This window comes from Prosopis cineraria, unplaced genomic scaffold (genome assembly GCF_029017545.1).
Source record: "Prosopis cineraria cultivar Desert tree isolate PC_DT_omini unplaced genomic scaffold, ASM2901754v1 PC2, whole genome shotgun sequence".
NCBI classification, from domain to species: domain Eukaryota; kingdom Viridiplantae; phylum Streptophyta; class Magnoliopsida; order Fabales; family Fabaceae; genus Prosopis; species Prosopis cineraria.
The window spans coordinates 40,524,781-40,546,393 of NW_026555333.1; the positions used below are offsets into that span (position 1 = coordinate 40,524,781).

The 21,613-nt window shown below is 36.9% G+C and overlaps 1 protein-coding gene across 8 annotated transcripts in view; it reads right to left on the reverse strand.

The window, feature by feature from the left end:
* The window catches only part of LOC129301651 (uncharacterized), a 33,962-nt gene that overhangs the window by 6,010 nt on the left and 6,339 nt on the right, over positions 1–21,613 (reverse strand). For 6 of the 8 annotated variants that reach the window (XR_008591062.1, XR_008591063.1, XM_054940229.1 and 3 more), the window contains exons 4-5: positions 10,592–10,889; positions 6,975–7,047 (exon numbers count right to left, since the gene is read on the reverse strand). Coding sequence is in view for 6 of the 8 variants with exons in the window: in XM_054940229.1 (XP_054796204.1) it covers positions 6,975–7,047; positions 10,592–10,889 (371 nt within the window). In the remaining 2 variants the exon portion in view is untranslated. The remainder of the gene's footprint in view (positions 1–6,974; positions 7,048–10,591; positions 10,890–21,613) is intronic. The other 2 variants (XM_054940230.1, XM_054940234.1) reach the window with 1 other exon arrangement.

The window sequence follows — 21,613 nt, forward strand, 5'->3', positions numbered from 1 at the left end:
CGAAATTCCAGTTTGAGAGAGAGACAGAGCACGAGAGAAAATCATCCTTATTTTCTTACTTTATTCTTCTCCTTCCGATCGCTTTTGTTAATCGCTAGTGACAATGGTTCGTCCATTGATGCTATTAAGGATCTGTTTTAGTGGTTTTCTCTCTTCCTTGCTTCTTGCAGTCACTCTGCTCTTCTCCTTCTTTGATCACTACAGTGGCGTTGAAAGCTTCCCTTGCCAATTGATTCATGCTTGTTTGGTGGTTCAGCACTTATTTCTCCATCTTCCCTTAGCTTGATTTGGTGTGGGTATGCTTGAAATCTCTCCTCTTCATTTTTTTTAGCGTGCTGCTGCCGCCCACCTATGTGTGTGAGTATGTTGCATGAGTTGTAAAATTTGATTTTCTTCCTACTCATATGTGTGATGCGTGAATTACAAAGTGGATAGAATTTAATTAAGCTAGAAATTTAATTTTTAAGATTATACTTTGTTAGATAATTTCACTTAAGCTATTTTGATTATTATAAGAGGAAGAAGGTAGGTATAGAATCACTCTTTTCTTAAGCCTAAATTGATCTCTGATGAGAAGTTTGATTTGTACCGTATAATTGTGATATCAGAATTGTTGGGGCAAAAGATTTAAGGTTAAGAAGTTTAAATGGACTGCTTTGAAAATTTATGCATACTGGGTGAGAGAGAGAGTTTGTTCATCTAGTAGAAAATCTATTAAAATTCTATTATGTTTGGTCAAATTAGTAGAAGAAGAGAAAAATTGATTACAGTTGCAAGAAGGGAAATTTGGATACAGGGTGACATATCAAGTAAGTAAATAACGTTCCCCAATGAAAAGAAGTGATGGAATTTCTTTTGCCTTACTCATTCATTCATTCATTCATATATTTATCTATATATATTCATTATTCAAGTTTAATTATATATGTATTTCCATGGTATTTTACTTTCTTAAAAAAAATAAATAAATAGTATTGTTTATGCATGGACCGGACAAATGGTGGATGAAAAAGTTATTCATACTTCACAAATTAAAGGAAAATTTTGAGCTATAAGGATTTTTGGATTTCATACATGACAGAAATGTTTATAGGATCGAATACAAAATACTAGTTACTAACGACAGTTTCGTTAGACCTTGATACACCATGGCACACCTAACTAGCAGGGTACATTGGAAGTGTTAGCCCCGTGTGTCGGCCAACACATGTGGAAGGGAGGATAGGATTTTGTGGATATAATCTATACCTACTATTTGTGAGCTTTATACTTGTGCCTATTTTTTGTGACTTCTAGTCACGCCAGATGTTACTTACCCTCGTGGACTGTGTGACCACGCCTGTTATTCGTTTTGTTTAAGTCCTAACAAAAAAAAATCTTTAAAATTGCATTTTTCGCTCTTAAGAATTGTATTTTTATGATTTGTTTTATATAAAGAATATATTCCTAACTTGATGATTACGATTCTCTATTCTCTTTTTCTATTTTGTTACTCAATTACCAAGGATAAATTATATGGTAATTTTCTAATACCATTGACAATTAAATTAATCTCTGGTTTCCTATTATATATGTTTACGATTATCATTTTTATTTATTAATATTATTTGGGGACGTAATTTATTGGAAGAATTTTTGGTATTCAGATATAAAAGTGGACCTACTCTTTAGTAGACCTTGTGGGACTCCTTAAGATGAGAAGTATTTTTTGTTGCTCCATTGATATTGTGGATTAATGTAAATATTTAAGTATTTTGTTTTTGCTCTAGAGTTGCTCCACGAATCCTATAGGTAGAATCCTTATTTGAAATGGTTTAGATTATATGTATATATATACTATATCGGAGTACAACTTCAAATGCTACTTGGATATTCTTTTGATAGGTTGTAGAGATTTCGAGTAGTTCAATTTACAGGGGAGACTGCCAAAATTTCTACAACAACAACAACAACAAGCCTTCATCCCACTAGGTGGGGTCAGCTACATGGATTGCAAGACGCCATTGTGCTCTATCATTTATCAAGCTTTTAGGAATATTATTAATTAAGAGATCGCATTCAACAACTTCCAAGACTGCCAAAATTTCTACAATTTTAAATATTTTGTTAATACTAATAGTTGTTTAATACAAATGACAATTATACAATAGGATTGGGCAATTATTATGTTAGATATTTTATGGGTTTAGGCTTATGAAATATGAGTTTTCTTGTATTCCAATCAGTCACAATTTAGAAGTTCAAGATGTGACACAAGCATGCTAGTCTCTTTCAAGAGATCTAGCACATACTTTCTCTAAAAAATAGAGGTTCCTTTGTTGGATCTCACCACCTCCATACCTAAGAAATACTTCATTTCTCCAAGGTCCTTTATCTAGAATTCTTGAGCTAGCGCCTTTTTAAGGTTCTCAATTCCTCAATATCATCACCTATAATAACCATATCATCCACATAAACCAACAAAATAGTAATTTTAGTGCCTCAGTGTTTGAAAAACATTGTGTGATCGCTTTAACCTTGTGTGAACTTTGCCTTTTTTAGTACTTGTGTAAGTTTCTCAAATCAAGCTCTTGGATACAGCTTTAGTCCATACAAGCACTTCTTCAACTTGCATACCTGATTTGGTTTATTCCCTAAGAACTCAAGAGGCAACTTCATGCATACTTCTTCTTTCAACTCATCATTTAGGAAGGCATTTTTTACATCTAATTGATGTAATTGCCAATCAAGGTTGGCTACTAATGATAGAATTATTCTACCAATATTTAGTTTCACTTCAGGTGCAAACATCTCAGTGTAGTCTATACCATACACCTGGGAGAACCCTTAAGCTACAAGTCTTCCTCTGTGTTTGTATAGACTACCATTAACATTGTATTTAGGTGTAAAGACACACTTATAGCCAACTACTTTCTTATCTGGAGGTAATTCTACAACATCCCAAGTTTCATTTTTCATCAATGCCTCCATTTCCTCCATTATAGCTTGCCTCCATTCAACTAAGGCTATGGCCTCTTCAATATTCTTTAGTACTGTAACACTATCCAAATGGGCAATCAATCCACAAAATTTAGCAGACAGTGCTTGATAGAACACAATCCTTTTCATAGGGTGGCTAGTGTAGGCTCTTGGCTTCTTCCTCATAGCTATAGGCAGATCAAGATTATCATCACAGCCTGATTATTCCACAATACCACCATTATTTTCTTCTGGACCTACATTTGGTTTTGACTCTTCATCAATTCTTGGAGCATGGGTCTATTTACTTGTCTTATTTTTTCATGCATAGGTCTGTGCAAATCTGGTGTCTCCCCTTGTCATAGACTTCTTCTTCTCCTTAGGACTAGGATTTGGCACATCACTTGTTTCAGTTAGGGTGGTGGTATTGGTGTTGTCAGTCTCAATTTCTAGGCCAAGATCAAGATCTACGAGTTCGAGGGATAAATGGGGAGGTATAGCTGTTTCAGGGTTTCACTCGTGCTTTCACACATGTCAAACAATTCATTCTAATTCTCCCCTTGAATTGTAGATTGGGAGTAGAAGGAATCGGTTTCATGAAAGGTGACATCACAAGTGGTAAAGACACGTTTGGTAGTAGGGTTGAAGCACTTGTACCCCTTTTTAGTGGTAGAGTAACTCAGGAAAACACATTGGACAGCTTTGGGGTCAAGTTTATTTGTATGATGAAAGTGAACATAGGTAGTACACCTAAATACTCTTAAGGGAAGAGTGTTTTCCAAGTAGGGTAGATTGTAAGATTGGTGTAGAACTTCAAGAGGAGTTTTATATGACAAAGTGCTGTTTGAAGATGATTAATAAGGAAAGTGGCAGTTAAGAAAGCATCATCCCGGTGATATTTAGGAACATGGCTACTGATGAGAAGTGCACGGGCTGATTCAAGGATGTTCCTATTTTTCCTTTCAACAATACCATTCTGCTAAGGACTATCTGGGCAAGTGCTTTTGTGTACAATTCCATTGGAAAGTAAAAACATAGAGAGGTGATGGTTGAAATATTTTGTGCCATTGTCAGTGTGGAGGCTTTGAATAGATATGTGAAATTGAATTTTAATCATATGATAGAAATCAATGAACACCAATGAAACATCATATTTGTCCTTGAGAAGGAACACTCAACTACTAATACAAGAATGATCCTCAATAAATGTGATAAACCACTTTGAGTGAGTTCTATTAGGAATCTGAGAGGGCCCCCATAGATCATTGTGAATGGTTGTAAAAGGTTTGGATGCCATGCATGGCTGACGTGGAAAAGAAGCACGATGATGTTTTGCTTGTTTACAAGAATCACAATAAAATTGAGAACAATCTCTTTTATTGCAAATTGAAGGAAACATTTTGACATATAATTGAAATTAGGGTGACCAAGGAGTTTGTGCCATAACTCCAACACTTTATTGCATGACCTAACACTGCTGACTTCACTTCCATCTAGGTAGTAGAGACCATCAAACTCTTTAGCACTGCTAATCATCGTCCCCGTCAATAGAACCAGGAAAAGACAATAAGTAGCAAAAAAATCAGCATGGCACTTCTCATCTTTTGCCAATTTACTCATTGAGAGTAAACTACACTTTAAATTAGGAACATGAAGAACATGTTGTAATGTGAGAGTAGACAAAATATGTACACTCCCAATACCAATAACAACAGACTCTGATGTATCTGCAATCTTGACTGCAAGTTTCTTTTAGCAAGGTATATATGTTGTAAATAGTTTAATATTATCAGTCATGTGATCCGAAGCACCTAAATCTACTATCCAACAATCTCCAGTGCATACTCATTTAACAGTGGCTAAGGCTCTAAAAAAATTACCTTCGCACCATAGTGGCAACAAGTTGCTTACTATTAGTTTGTAGAACTAAAAGCATCTCAAAATTTTTACTTAGTTGATCATTTGAGGGCTACAAATTGTCATCTCCCACAGAGCTTTCAGCAACATATCCATGATTCTTCTTTTCCTTGGCTTCCAGTTGGGGGTTTTACCATGAAGATCCTAGCATTTTTCCTTTGTATGGCCAACCTTCTTATAGCGTTCACACATGGGACGACCTTTATTGTTTCTAGGATCATTGGACTTGGCAACAAGAGCAGATGCTGATGCTTCAAAAGTACTAGTTTGAGGGACCCATTCATCTTTTAACATTACCTTTCTTCGTAAGTACTCCCTTTGGACAGATGGCAAAGGTTCTAGACTTAGAATTTTGCCACATGCAACATCTAAATCTGAATTGAGTCCCACTAACAACTCATAAAAACGTTCTTTCTCAAGCCGCTTTCGAAATCGAGCAGCATCCTCAAAACTGATCCATTCCTCAACAATAATGAGATCATGTTCTTGCCATAAAGAAGTTTTTTCAAGGTAATATTCACTTGGGTCACAATTACCTTGCTTCACGAGCCACAGCTTCGATTTAATCTCAAACACTTGAGAAGCATTTTCACCATTAGAGAATGCCTCCTTCACAGCATCCCATATCTCTGAAGCTATTGGGAGAAATGAAAAACTTTTCTTCACAGCCAGCATCATCGAATTCACTAGCCATGAACACACCATTGAATTTTCAATCTTCCAAACTTTGAAAGCCTTAATATTTGTTGCTTCTAGACATTGGGATTTCCAGGAAACGTACCCCTATTTACCACGACCCTCTATTGCAAGTTGAACACACTGGGCCCACTCTCAGTAGTTGACGCTGGTGAGCTTGTCTGAGACGAGGGAGACAGGTGAGCTCTCTTGGCTAGTCACAAAAGATGCAAACTGACACGAGCTCACACTGGACGAACCCTCCAAGCCAATTGACTCTGTTCTTTGGTGAGTTTCAAGCCAAGAGTTCAAGTCCATTTCTGTCTCCGATGATTCAGTCGCTCTTTCTTCCTCATGCTCTGATACCATGAAGATAAATGAGCAAAACTGAACTTATTTTATTCAGTGAGCGTTGACTGAATATATACAGTAGGATAGCCATGGTACGGGCCAAGAAAGAAGGGATTTACAATGATAAAGAATAAAAGCAAAACTTCCCCAATATATCTGATCTTTTTTTTTTATCTGATCCTATTTGATCATATATCTAAGGGAATAATTACCAAATATTTACATTAAATATTATATATTTCCACAAGATAAAACACTTTAAAAGATGTTTTACACCAAAGACATCAGAAAGCACTGAAATTCATTTGAAATTTTTGTTCACCTGTTGAATATGTCAAATTATCAATTGGGATAAAGAAATAAGAATCCAAATTTAATAACACTTCAAAATAGACTAACATTGAATACTTGCAGCAATATAGAAAACTTCTGATCTTGCAAGCTGGGATCGTCCATAATATGTACATAAAACAAACTGTAGCTAAATGACTAGAGCAGAGAGCTCCAAGTTTCAGTTTGGTAAACATCATTCAATATTTCAAATTGTGCCCATTCATGCCTCATCACTTTAAAACCATTTGATATTAGTCCCTACTATAGTTGTCATACCTTTTTGTATACCATAACATGAGCCATTTTCAGTCACATTATTTCAAAGATCAGATCTAATGGAATAAGGCTTCTTGGTATTGTTATTTCAAAGATCAGACACCATTAAAAAGTTACAACTCAGGTTATAGGATATCTGAAGTCACAATTGACAAGAACAATGATTCAGCCAACAAACTACTACTTCCAGGGACATGCGGTTGCCTTTAACAATACTGCAAAGATACATGCTGCTTATTCAGTAAGATCACAATCTTCTCTTAGTAGATGACGTTATGACTCCCACATTACTTAGTGACCATTACAAAACCACGTCCAAACATCTTTCTACAAAGTAGTTTACATTAGACCATTGGAAGCATTAAGACCATCAAAAGGATAAATTATTCTTCAAATAGGGCCAGCCCATAATTTGGTACTAGAAACAGTTACCATAAACTTCAGAATAAAAAAAAAATGCTTACCAGAAGTTGCTCTAAAAAGCAAAAATAAGCTAGCATGCTGACCAAGACAAGAACTGGTACATCCTGCCAGATCCTGTCGTGCATGAATGATTAGATTGCATTACAATTAGAACCAGTAAAAGAACAGACAAAATAAAGAAAAAGACTAAACAAATGGAAAAAAATATTAAAAGATCAATTAAAAAGACATTTTTGTCTTTAACGTTAAAAAATATTATTTTCATTAAAAAAATAGTTTAGACTTGAAAAATGAAAGAAAAAAAATTAATAGTGAACTTCTTCAGAAGTTAACTTCCCATAAAGCATATTTCCCAGGAAGTTAACTTCCTGAGAAATTTGGCAAACTGAACCAAATTTGACTTTACATCATTTTAAATTTGAACAAAGTTTATCCTATCTTTCCACATTACATTAGTTTAGATTAACCGGGACTAAGGCTCTGTAAATAAGCCCTTGTTCACTGGTAGTTCTTTGGCCCTATTAAATAAATTGAGTAGTTTTCAATCTCTTTCATAATTACTCTCTATTTTCCCCCTATTTCTTTCTAGCTCTCTCTCCTCCTCCTCCTCCCTCCACCTTTTGCCTTCATTGTTTTACATGAGTTTTCTTCCCTAGAATTTGCCTGTCTCTCTCTTCTCTTCTCTTCTCCCTTCTTATTTCCCACAGAGGACTCCAGCTGACTTCCATCTGCCCAAGTCCCTAACTCTGCTGTTCAATTCTGTTACTTCATTTCCCTATTTTCCCCTGGTGCCTTCAAGTACACTCATTAACCAATGGGGGTCCTTCAGACAGGAGGTCAGTGTCCAGCAATTGTAACTTCCTAGGAGGAAATTTGGTTACATAAAAAGAAGCATCGTTATAAGATCTAGTGTTGAATCTGAATTTAAACCTATAGTTCAGAGATTGTGAGCTTTTATGGCTAAAAATAATCCTGACTGATCTCAAAATTAAGAAAGAAGGAAAGATAAAGTTGTCATGTCACGTGTGATAGCTAGTTTCTGCAGCTGAAATTGCACAGAATCTAATTCAACGACAAGACTTGGCAAAATGAGTTAGGCAGACAATTTATAAAGGAGGAGCTAAATAGTAGCCTGATCAATGACATTACATCCATCAGATAATTACCGTAATTAACAAAAGGCTGCATACGACTAAATTTAAAGAAGTCACAAGCATGTTGAGAATGGAAAATATACATTCACCAACTTGAGGGGAGTGTCACAATCCCTATTATCCCTCAACTACCCTAAAAAGGTACTTCCACTTTGTTCGTTATATTTTTAGCCAGTCATGTATTCTTCAGGTTTTGATCAATTTGGGATTTGTTTCTCTGAATATGATCATCCGTGTGCGTGTGTGTGGATATTATGTCATTGTTAAGCATTAAAAGAACAACACGTTGCTCAAATGCTGAGGCCTAGCATGTTAACACAAGTGTAATATCCCAACTTTTAAAGGGACCAAAATGAAAATTTGTAGGTCCCACATTGTAAGGAATTCTCCAGTTTTGGAATTTTAGCACAATCATGCAAAGTTAAGGGGAAAAAGTTGCAGGAATATATAATTTTGAAAATTATGGAAAAAAATGTCCCTCAACATTGGAATAGACAAACAAGGAAAATATGAGATTTATAAGAAATTAGATTGCCCATATATAATTATGTTCATATATTTATTGTACCCTTCAATGAAAGATATGTTTAATATATTAATCCTTCTACAAAGCAAACACTAGCCTTTCTAAACCCTAGTTTTGTTTTGCCTCTTAGAAGGAAAAAAGAGAGGAGGCAATGGTAGTCTTGTTAGAAGAAAGAGAAGGAAAAAGCACCCAAAAACAATTAAGTTCTCTGCATCGTTAGCCTCAACTTCTTCTCTCCTATAATTCTAGAAGATCTAACCCCTCCCTTTATTGAAAATTAAACGTTCAAGACAATATCTTGGGGTTGAAAGTAGTGACTGAAGTAATGCAGACCAAAAAGATGAAAGAGGTGAGCCTCCTATCAATGTCTAAGTAAGTTCAATAACAAGAATCGCGACAACATTCTTTTATAATTAAAGCACTATACCCACGTTTAGTACCCAATCATACCTCTAATAGAATTGCCTCCAATAGGAGGGCACCTATGCACAATAAAAAAAATTAAGGGGAAAAAAACACTCAAGAATTAGGAATGAAGAAAGGCAGTTAACGAGAATATGGTTTCTTAGCATGAGAATTAGGAATTTGCATCAAGAATTTCAAGAATTAATTTCTTGAAAAGCCCAAAATGCTTAAGATGTCACATAGTATAAATCATGAGATTAATGAGAGAAGTTTACATATAGGCTTAAGATTAAAGTTATGATCTTCATATATAACACTTTTAAGATGACTAGCAAAGAATCTTTGGCATTGGACAATTCTTCATAAGTTAGCAATACAACTCTTCTAGCGTATTCATCATTGTTTGGGTATTGGTTTATTTGCATGCAATGTTATGTAATGAGCACAAGTAGATATATATGCAAAGTTAGGGCCTTTATGGCTAAAGATTGCCTCTCGGGCAAAGAATTATCCTCATGAGAAAGAGGTTTATGTAAAGATAGAGCCTTTTAGCTAAAGGGATGCCTTAATGGATAGAGAGACCTTGCAGCTCAAGTTACTTTTTGGCATAAGCAAGTAAGGCAAGGGATTGAACAAAGTATTTCTTCCCAAGCCAAAATCAGTTTAATCACGAATTCTACGAGTTCATGATGTATTAAGGTATATGTATGCTACTTCTTGTATCTGTTGTATAATGATTCATAATGTTATGTGCTTGTATTGCTTTGCTTGAGTGATGATAACGTGCTTGAATTGTCAATAGTTGCTAGTAAGATGTTCCCATCATCTCATCCCATTTTACAAACCCATGCTCGGTGAAGCTAGTGGAAAGGACAGGGGCAAGCAAGTGGCCAATGAGCCTTGAGAAGAACCTATATTTATTTAATATGGTTTGGTTCAGTTATGATTTTATTTACATTTGGAATAAGAAATTGAAAAGAATCTCACAGTTGTCTTAGATACTATTGTTGGTTTAAATGTTTTGGACCAATGATTCTTAGATAAATTCTTAGATACTATTTCCATTTAATGACCTAGAGGACTCGTAGAACTTTATAATAAATTCCATTCATGTTATTTGAAAATTTGTGGCATGAGAATTTGCGGCGTAAGAAACAAAATTTCAAAGTCATGCTTGAATTTTATAAAAATCTGGAATTTTTGTTCACAAGCCAGCCACGTTTATGTAAACTTCTAACATATTCTAAATTTCTATGACAATATTTCTTCTGTTGCAGAGGACATCCAGAGCTTTAAAACAAGCCAAAGCTTGCCTGATTTCAATTTTTCTAAATCTAGTTATGAATTTTAAAGCTCACTGCAAAATGAGGCAAAGGCCAAGCACAAACTAAAAGAAAATCATCATTATCCCTCATTTTCATTTCGTGATTAGGATAGAGTTTTCAGCTAATTTATGATTAAAATTTATAAGGGAATTATTAAATAAAGCATGTGTTACAAAAGAACTTAAGTCTCTTATGCGTCAGTATGAAAGGAATTTGAACACAAAAAGAGGTAGCACATTTAAACTTGCCTGTGAAAAGAAACTTCTGTCTGCTGTGAGCTATTTGATGACCATCCAGCAGCAGGATGAGGACTTTGGATTTTCAACAGAGTCACTGGAAGGTTTTGGACATCCTGCTTGCAAACATCACAAGTCTTGTTTCCTTTTATACTAAACCACTTTACTGCACACTCTTGATGAGCAAGCGCAAGGTCTCCTCTACAACTGCACTCCATCTTGAGGGTATCCCCACCTTCCCCCAGCTCCATTAAACAAATCCTACAAACTGCTTCTTCTTCAGGAATGTCCTCGGTAGCATCTTCAATGGCTGGAAAAGGAGGGAAGAGAAGGAATTTAAGCACAAAATTAACTAGAAAACCAAGGACTAGGGGACAGTAAATTAATGTGTATTAAAAAAATTATTTTTCCATCTAATCGTGCCAATCAATTGGTCTAGGATGCATAGGAAAAGCAAAAATGTATCTTAAAAGAAAGATTTCTGACCTATGTAATTAGTGTGCTTGAAGAATTACTGAGCAAAAAACTGAATTTTACTGTACAGTGGGAGGACGCATACATATACACATACAGACCATGATATCAGCCGAGATATATGGCCAAGAAATAAGGGATAGGGAGAATAAAATAAAAGATTTCCTAATATATCTGATCCTATAATAACTATCAGATATTTACATTAAATATAGTATATTTCCACACTCCCCCTCAAGTTGGACCATAGATGTTAATCATGTCTAACTTGCAGATGAAATAATCAAACTTATCTCTACTCAAGCCTTTTGTGAGAACATCAGCTGTTTGCTCCCTTGTTGGTATGTGTCTCATCTGGATGATAACAGTATCAATCTTCTCTCTGATAAAGTGTTTATCTATCTCAACATGCTTGGTCCTGTCATGTTGGACTGGGTTGTGTGAGATGCTGATTGCTGCCATACTGTCTGAATACAGAGTGATAGGTAGGTTAACATCATTTTTTAGTTCCTCAATCACCCTTTTAATCCATATACCTTCACAGATTCCCAAAGCAATAGCTCGAAATTCTGCCTCTGCACTACTACGGGCTACTACACTTTGTTTCTTGCTTCTCCAAGTAACTAAGTTTCCCCAAACAAAGGTGCAGTATCCAGATGTAGATTTTCTATCCTCTTGATCACCTGCCCAATCTGCATCCGTGTAGAGTTCCATACCGCGCTTCTCAAATTTCTTAAACCATAAACCCTTTCCAGGAGTACCTTTCAAATACCTGAGAATCCTGTAGACCTCATTCAAGTGTTTCTGCTTGGGGTCATGTGAATGTTGACTCACCATGCTAACTGCAAAGGCGATGTCTGGCCTAGTATGTGACAAATAGATTAATTTCCCCACCATACGTTGATACCTGCCTATATCAACAGGCTTGCCAAGATTTTCTTCATTGCTTATCTTGTCAACTCGGACAGGTATATCACTAGGTCTACACCCAAGCATGCCAGTCTCATTTAAGAGATCTAGCACATATTTTCTCTGAGAAAGATATTCCCTTCGTGGATCTTGCTACCTCCATACCCAGAAAATACTTCATTTCTCCAAGATCTTTTATCTGAAACTCTTGAGCTAACGCCCTTTTAAGATTTTCAATCTCCTCAGCATCATCGCCTGTAAGAACCATATCATCCACATAAACCAACAAAACAGTAATTTTAGTGCCTCGGTGTTTGTAGAACATCGTGTGATCGCTTTGACCTTGTTTGAACCTTGCCATTTTTAGCACCCGTGTGAGTTTCTCAAACCACGCTCTCGGAGACTGCTTTAGTCCATATAAGGACTTGTTTAATTTGCACACTTGATTCGGTTTATTTCCTGGGAATCCTGGTGGCAACTTCATATATACTTCCTCTTTCAACTCACCATTTAGGAAGGTGTTTTTTACATCTAATTGATGTAATGGCCAATCAAGGTTGGCTGCTAGTGATAGAATTATTCTAACAGTATTGAGTTTGGCTACCGGTGCAAATGTCTCTATGTAGTCTATACCTTACACTTGGGAGAACCCTTGAGCGACAAGTCTCCCTTTGTTTTTAGTTAGAGTCCCATCAGCATTATATTTAGGTGTGAAGACCCATTTACATCCAACTGCTTTCTTTCCTGGAGGTAATTCTACCACCTCCCGAGTATTATTGTTTATCAATGCCTCCATTTCTTCCATTACAGCTTGTCTCCATTCAGGTATGGCCATAACCTCTTCAATGCTCTTTGGTACTGTAACACTGTTCAAATGGGCAGTAAATCCATAAAATTTAGCAGACAATGCTTGATAAGACACAAACCTCTCGATCGGATGCCTAGTACAGGCTCTTGGCTTCTTCCTCATAGCTATCGGTAGGTCAATATCATCCTTATCTCCTGATTCTTCCAGACTTCCTCCATTATCTTCTTTTGGACCTACATTTGGTTCTGACTCTTGGTCAGTGCTTGAGATATGGGTCTGTTTACCTGTCTTGCTTTTCCGTGTATAGGTCTGTGCAAATCTGGTGTCTCCCCCTGTTGTGGACGTCTCCTTCGGACTAGGATTTGGCATATCACTTCTAATATTGGTGTTCTCAATTCCTAGGTCCAAATCAGGATCAGTGGGTTCAAGAAACAAATGATGAGGTACAGCTATAAGATTGGGTGTTTCAGGTATTTCACTCATGTTTTCACCCATGCCAATCTGCAATTCATTCCAATTCTCCCCCTGGATTGGGGATTGGGAGTAGAAGGATTCAGTTTCGTGAAAGGTGACATCACAGGTGGTGAAGATACGTTTGGTGGTGGGATCAAAGCACTTGTACCCCTTTTTAGTGGCAAAGTAACCAAGAAAAACACATCGGATAGCTTTGGGGTCAAGTTTGTTTGTGTGATGAAGATGAACATAGGAAGTACATCCAAATACCCGTAAGGGTAAAGTATTTTCCAGGTAGGGTAGATTGTAAGTTTGGTGTAGAACTTCAATGGGAGTTTTATATGACAAGGTGCGATTGGGAAGGCGATTAATAAGGAAGGTTGCAATTAGGACAGCATCATCCCAATGATATTTAGGAACATGGCTACTAAAGAGGAGTGCACGAGCTGTTTCAAGAATGTGCCTATTTTTCCTTTCAGCAATACCATTTTGCTGAGGACTGTAAGGACAGGTACTTTTGTGAACAATTCCATTGGAAAGTAAAAAAGTGGAGAGATGTTTGTTGAAGTATTCTGTGCCATTATCAGTGTGAAGGGTTTGAATAGATGTGTGAAACTGATTTTTTACCATATGATAGAAATCAATGAACACCTGAGAAACATCAGATTTGTCTTTTAGAAGGAACACCCAAGTAACTCGAGAATGGTCATCAATAAAGGTGATGAACCACTTTGAGTGAGTCCTATTAGGGACCCGAGAGGGCCCCCATAGATCACTGTGAATGATTGTAAAAGGCTTTGATGCAACGTATGGCTGATTAGGAAAGGAAACACGATGATGTTTTGCTTTTTCATAAGAGTCACAATAGAGCTGAGAATAATCTCTTTTATTGCAAATTAAAGGAAACATTTTTGACATATAATTGAAATTAGGATGACCAAGACGTTTGTGCCACAACTCCAACTCACTAGTCTTAGGGAGAGACACTTTATTGCATGACCTAACAGTACTGACTTTATTTCCATCTAGGTAGTAAAGACCATCAAATTCCTTAGCACTGCCAATCGTCATCCCCGTCAGTAGATCCTGGAAAAGACAATAAGTAGCAAAGAAATCAACATGACATTTCTCATTTTTTGCCAATTTACTTACTGAGAGTAAGCTGCATTTTAAATTAGGCACATGCAAAACGTGATGTAAGGTTAAGGTAGACGAGAGTTGTATTCTCCCTATACCAGAGATGACTGACTCCGATGCATCGGCAATCTTGACTGTAAAGTTCTTTTGGCAAGGTACATAGGTCGTAAATAATTTAATATTATCCGTCATATGATCCGACGCGCCTGAGTCTACTATCCAGCAATCTCCAATGCATGCTCGTTTTATAGTAGCCAAGGCTTTAGAAAAATTACCTCTTTGTACCACAGTAGCAATAGGTTGCTTATTAGTTTGTAGGGCTGACAGCATTTCAATGATCTTACTTAGTTGATCATTTGAGGGCTGTGAATTATCATCTCCCGTAGAGCTTTCAGCAACATATCCACGACTTTTTCCCTTTCTTGGCTTCCAGTCGGGTGGCTTACCGTGGAGGTCCCAGCATTTATCCTTTATGTGGCCCACTTTCTTACAATGTTCACACGTAGGACGTCCTTTAGTACTTCTAGGATCATTAGACTTGGCAGCAAGAGCAGATGATTCAAAAGTACCGGTTTGAGAAATGGGTTCATCTTTCAACATTACCTTCCTTCGAGAGTACTCCCTCCGGATCATTGCAAAGGCTTCACGGACAGATGGCAAAGGTTCCAAACTCAAAAGTCTGCCACGAACATCATCCAAGTCTGAATTAAGTCCGACTAGCAACTCATACAGTCGTTCTTTCTCTAGCCGTTTTCTAAACCGAGCAGCATCCTCAGAACTGGTCCATTCTTCAGCAGTAATCAGATCAAGTTCTTGCCATAGAGCAGTTTTTTCCAAGTAATATTCACTTGGGTCACGATTACCTTGCTTTACGAGCCATAACTTGGATTTAATTTCAAACACTTGAGAAGCATTCTCCCCATCTGAGTATGCCTCCTTCACAGCGTCCCATATCTCACGAGCTGTTGGGAGAAATAAAAAACTCTTCTTCACAACCGGTGCCATTGAATTAACCAGCCATGAGCATACCATTGAGTTTTCGGTCTTCCAGAGCCTGAGAGCCTTGACATTCGTTGCCTCTGGACACTGGGTTTCACCGGAAACGTACCCCCATTTGCCACAACCTTCTACCGCAAGCCGCACCGTCTGGGCCCATTCTCGGTAGTTGACGCCGGTGAGTTTTTCTGAGACGAGAGAGACGAGCGAGCTCTCTTGGCCAGTCACGAGGTGTGCGACTTGACGTGAGCTCGCACTGGACGAACTCTCCAAGCCAATCGACTCTGTATTTCGGTGAGTCTCAGGCTGAAAGCTCGAGTCCATGTTCGTCTCTGATGATTCAGTTGCTCGTTCTTCTTCGAGCTCTGATACCATGAAGAATTACTGAGCAAAAAACTGAATTTTACTGTACAGTGGGAGGACGCATACATATACATATACAGACCATGATATCAGCCGAGATATATGGCCAAGAAATAAGGGATAGGGAGAATAAAATAAAAGATTTCCTAATATATCTGATCCTATAATAACTATCAGATATTTACATTAAATATAGTATATTTCCACAGTGCTTCATTCATTTTATTAACAAAATGCATGACAATCAATCAAAAGTCGTTCAATAATTCACAGTTAAAAGAAGTGGCCTCTTTGGAAAGATATCACTTATTCATGCAATCAGCAAAAAGCTTCTTCAATCACAAACCTTGTTTAAATAGTTGACAGAAATAAATCCCCATGAAAAAAAAAAAAGATGTGTGGTATTTTGGTTTTTCTCGCTTGTTTCTAGATAGTGTTGCAACAACAAACAACAACAACAAGGTTTATCCCACTAAGTGAGGTCGACTACATGGATTGCACTACACCATTATACTCTATCATGAACCACACTTTTAGAAATATTGTTAACTAAAAATAATCGTTCAACAACTTTTATAAATATTCTCTTTGGTCTTCCTTTACCCCTTTTTACAACATTCAAGACTATTTATTCCACTCTCCTCACTAATATAATATCCTAAATTTTAATTCCTGAACTTAAGAAATTAATTGTGGATGATTAAGATTAAGATGGGAGTTTATTAGTTTGAAGACAGTTAGAGTGAACTATCGGACCTAATTATTATTGGTTACAGCCTTAGAATCAGGCCTGGAAGCTTGTCAAGCCACTCGAGCCCAAAATGAAGGAATTGGGGGAGTCTGCGCATCATTTGCCTGCGGGTGAAATTGCAAGTGGTCTACTCGCGCAAGGATAAAGCTTCAGAAACGCATTATAAGGCCTAAAAACTTGAAGAAAACAGAAAAGAAGAGAGAGGGAGTAGGAGAAGTCGCTGGAGGCTCTACTAGGACAAGGTTCTGCAACGGATTTGGGACGATTATAAGCTAGCAATCACCCAAGGTAAGTTCCCACATCATTTCTCTTTCATTTGGGCTAAATTTTTAGTTAGAGTTTCTCCGTTCTTGCTCAAATCCGAACCCTGTGATGATTTCTAAACTTTGGGTTGTTGTTGGATGAATTATTGGAGTTAAATGAGATTATTAGATGTTAGTTTCTACTCCTAGAACATTGATTTTGAATGGGTTGAGCTTAAGGTCCAAATTTCTTGAGTTTAGGCAAACCCCTAGGCTCTTTAAGGAAGAATTTGAGCTTTTGATCTTTATAGTTGTTGTTATTTCAATTGTTAGGAGCTAAATGAAGTTAGTGGAAGCTAATAAAATCATTGGAATTGAAGTTACACTTGTGGTTGGATTTATTAGCATTTTAAGTGGTTAATTGGGAGTTAGAGGTGTTATGTTTGTTGGTTATTTTGAGATATTTGTTGTTATGGATTGTAGATTAATTTTTGTGGCACGTTGTTTGAGCTCAAATATTGCTCGGGATGGCTTTATTATAAGGGTAACCTTTGATCTCTCAAGGTTTGAGATAAATAGAAAAATCTCTAACTTATGATATTGCTTGTTAGATTAATTTAGGATGTTTTATTAATGATTTAATATGAACATAATTAATTATAAACTTGATTATGGTTTTAGTAAATATACGCAAGTGGGTTTTCCTTGTTTCCAATCAAAGTTTAATATACCGAAAATGTTATATTGTTGACTGGTTTTTACAATGATCATGTGCATATATTATGATGATGAAATGGTGAATTGTTAATGCATGCTCGCAACGTTGATTATAACACTTTATGGATGTTTGAGTTTAATTGTGATGTAAGATTTGCATGATGATAAACTATGCATATTGGCATAATCATGGCTTGGGCAAGAGGATGACCTAGATGGAGTAGTGATTTTTTATAAACTCACCCTAGACTGGGTGTAGGGATGATGGTCAAGTCTTCCTAAATCTCACCCTAGACAAAGTATAAGAGTAGGTCCCTTAACTTGCTACCATTTTATATCACCCTAGACTGGGTGTAGTATTGGGCATTGCAACACCCTAGTGGATTTGAGAATTAGGGGAATCCATGATCCGAGATTGAGCAAGGCATCTTTGGCTGAGTGTCTTCTCATGATTGGAGAGCTTGGACTAATAAGTTACGCAGACTTAGTCCTATTGAATTGTCAACCCACGAACTCGGTTGGCAATATAAAGAGGAGATAAGGAGTTAAGAACATGCATTTATTTGTAATTGTATCATGAGATGTGACATTGCTATATTGTATTAGTGTGCTTATTGTTTTGCTATGATTTCTATAATACCCTCTTTGCATACCCTTATTGATTTAAATTGCATATGCATAATTTAAAGTTTTTCTTGATTACTCAATAACTTGTACTTACCCCCATTTAACTTTTTACAAGCAATAGCTCCGACAAGGAAAAGGGAAAAATGTCCGAGGCTTAGGAATCCGAGATTCCTATTGCATAGCCTCCTTTGATTATTTCTTTATGGGTAATATAATCATGATGATTTCATTACCAACTTAGAGCATTCATTGTTATCTGACTAGTTGTATTTAGTGCCTTAAACTTGTTGTATGAGTTGTGATTGTCAGTTAAGGGCCTAACTACAAGTGCAAGTATGCTAATAATTATTTTGTTAACTGTAAATATCTATGCTGGATTTGACTATACTGGATATCTTCCCCTCTACTTTTTGACAGGAAATGAAATCTGTGCTAGATATATATTTGTATATATATTGTTGTGATGTATTGTTGCAAGCTGTCCTAAATCATTTGGGCTCAGTCTAGGTTGTGATTTATTATTGTCACTTGGTTGGTGAGGACACCCTAGTGATTTAAATGTGAAAATGGTATAATTGAGTGACTAGGTGCCCAATATTGTAAATTGTTGTATTTTAAAAGGGTATAACTAGTGCTAATATCTGATTTGCTGTTTGAGCCCTTTAATATTGACTAGTTCCCCTCATTTAGACGTCAGAAGTTAGTTTGTGGTGTGATGGATGTTCACTTACGAGAGTAGTATGTGTGAAAGCACCATGCTGCCCTAATGTCTGTGTAATGTGTTGTTGTGTATGGTGTCTACGCTGCGACACACAGCACAAAGAAGGTCATGGCACAACAATCAGCAGGATATGTGAAAACCGCAGCAAGTTGTCACAGGGCCACTACTCTCTCCCCAAAAGGCTAACCTATTAGGACATGCAACGCACCCGCTTATATAGCCAAAACCCTCCTCAAGTCCCTCCGATGTAGGACCTGACAACTCTCTCTCAGCCAATCCGTGACGGCCCCATCACGGGTGGCCCACCAAAGGGGCCTACCGACTAGGTAAACTCGGGTCTGGCTCTAATACCATTTTGTCACAGGGTCATTACTCTCTTCCCAAAAAGTTAACCCATTAAGGCGTGCAGCGTACCCACTTATATAGTCAGGACCGTCCCCAAGTCCCTCCAATGTGGGACCTGACAAAGTGCTCCTATGATTGTAAAATATTATTTTATCCTTCTTTTAAACTAAGTTTTCGAACAGATCGGCATCCCATGCTTCCAAAGGCTTGTAACTCTGATTTATGCAATACAAGTGCTTGTTATGCTTTGGCTTAAGTTTACAACTTGGAATCCCAATAATTTGTGTATTTACACTTTTTTATTCTAGTGTTTATGTTTAGTCAAAATAATCATAGCAAACTTTGGACCCCAGTCTTTTCTTTTCTACTATAGTTAGTTTTATCTAACTGCTGTTGATTTCTTTTTACCGTAGTAAGATGACTAAGACGATTAATTCCTAATTACCATGGTAAATTAGTGACTTTAGGGTTAAGTGAATGTAGTAAATTAGACGATTTTACAACCGGTGCTTCTCACGGCCTTCTCTGTACATGTCCAAACATCTCAAATGATTTTTTATCATTTTCTCTCACTAAGTGCCACGCTCACTTTTTCTCATATATGTTCATTTTGAATTTTACCTTTTCATGTATGCCCACACATCCATCTCAACCCATAAGCATTTATCTTTTCCCCTCAATAGATTATGAATAGTGTTAGATATAGCTGTTTACACACTAGGCTAGAAGACAAGGTAATAAAAGACTTATAAGGCCTACTAACTCCTAATAAAGACAAAAGAATATTTACAATAAATATAATATCACCACACTCCCCCTCAAGTTGAAACATAGATGCTAATCATATTCAACTTGCTTATACAACTTTCAAATGCAAGTTGATGTAATCCCTTAGTCAAAAGTCAAAACATCTATAGTTTGAAGATTGGTAGGAAAGTAAATCAAACATAAGATTCCTCCTTCCACTTTTTCTCTAATGAAATGTCAATCCATCTCCACATGTTTGGACTTCTCGTGCTAAACAAGATTTGAGGCCATGCTTGTAGCTACCTTATTATCACAATAGAGTTTTAGTGGTAGGTCCATTTTGACAAGTATCTCTTCTAGGATTCCTTTCAACCATAACTCTTCCATCATTCCTTAAGCGATCGCTCTTAATTCAAACTTAGCACTGCTCTTAAAAGCAACCCTTTGCTTTTGACACTTTCAGGTAACTAGGTTTCCCCACACAAGGGAACAATAACTAGAGGTTGATTTTCTATTAGGATAGTTCCTCCCCAATCTGCATCTATATAAACCCCTATGGTTCTCTACTCTTTTAGAAGAAACCCTCTACCAAGAGTACCTTTTAGATACCTCTAAATCCTGTAGACTGCTTCCATATGCTTCTTCTTTGGTTCAGGCATTGGCTAGTCACAGTCACTGCAAAGGCAATATCCGAGCTCATATAGGAGAGATAAATTACCTTCCTAACAAGTCTATGATATCTTTCTTTGTTAGCAGCCTCTTCTCCTTCATTGTCTTCTCCTTCTTCAACCTCATCATCAAGATCATCTTCTTCTTCAAACTACTCCTTATTTTTCTCAGACTTTTTTTTCTTTAGAACCACAATAGGAGTTTCAGCAGCCCCATAACCCAACATTCCTATTTCCTTCAGAAGATCAAGTGCATACTTCCATTAAGACACATAGATTCCTTTATTTGACCTTGTAACTTCCATCTCAAAAAAGTACTTCAAGTTACCAAGGTCCTTTGCCTCGAATTCTCTTTCAAGAGCAATCTTTACTCTTGTTATTTCTTCAAGGTAGTCTCTTGTGAGAATGATATCATCAAACATATAATAAGGATGCACCCCTTACCTCCCTTAGCTCTAGCAAACATCTTATGATCTGACAATCCCTATTTGTAGCCCTCTAGCTTAAGAACTTTCAAGAATCTATAAACCATGCCCTAGCAAACTACTTTAGGCCATGTAGAGATTTATTCAACTTGCACACTTGATCACTTCTGCCTTTATCAAATCCCGAAAGTAGAGTCATGTATACTTCTTCTCTTAGTTCTTTGTTTAGGAGGGCATTCTTGATGTCAAGTTGATGAAGAGGTCATTCTAGGACAGATAATAGAACTCTGATGGTGTTTAATTTTGCAACTAGTGCAAACATTTTTTTGTAATCAATACCATATGTCAAGTCGCTCGCTGTTAGACTTGCGGGCTAGGTCAATTAGCAGCCTCTGAACCCTTTTAAGGGGCAATGAGATCTAAAACCTCACCTTTGAGTTGCAGTCTCACACATTGAACAGTGGCCTCAGGAGTTGGAACAAATGTGAGTGGACACCAGAACCCCAAGATCGGAACTTGGCTTTGATACCATGTGGTATTTTAGAGAAAGAATTATTTTCTCTCTTATTTCTACATAGTGTTACATATAGGTATTTATATACTAGGCTAAAAGACAAGATACCAAAAGACTATCATGGCCCATTAACTCCT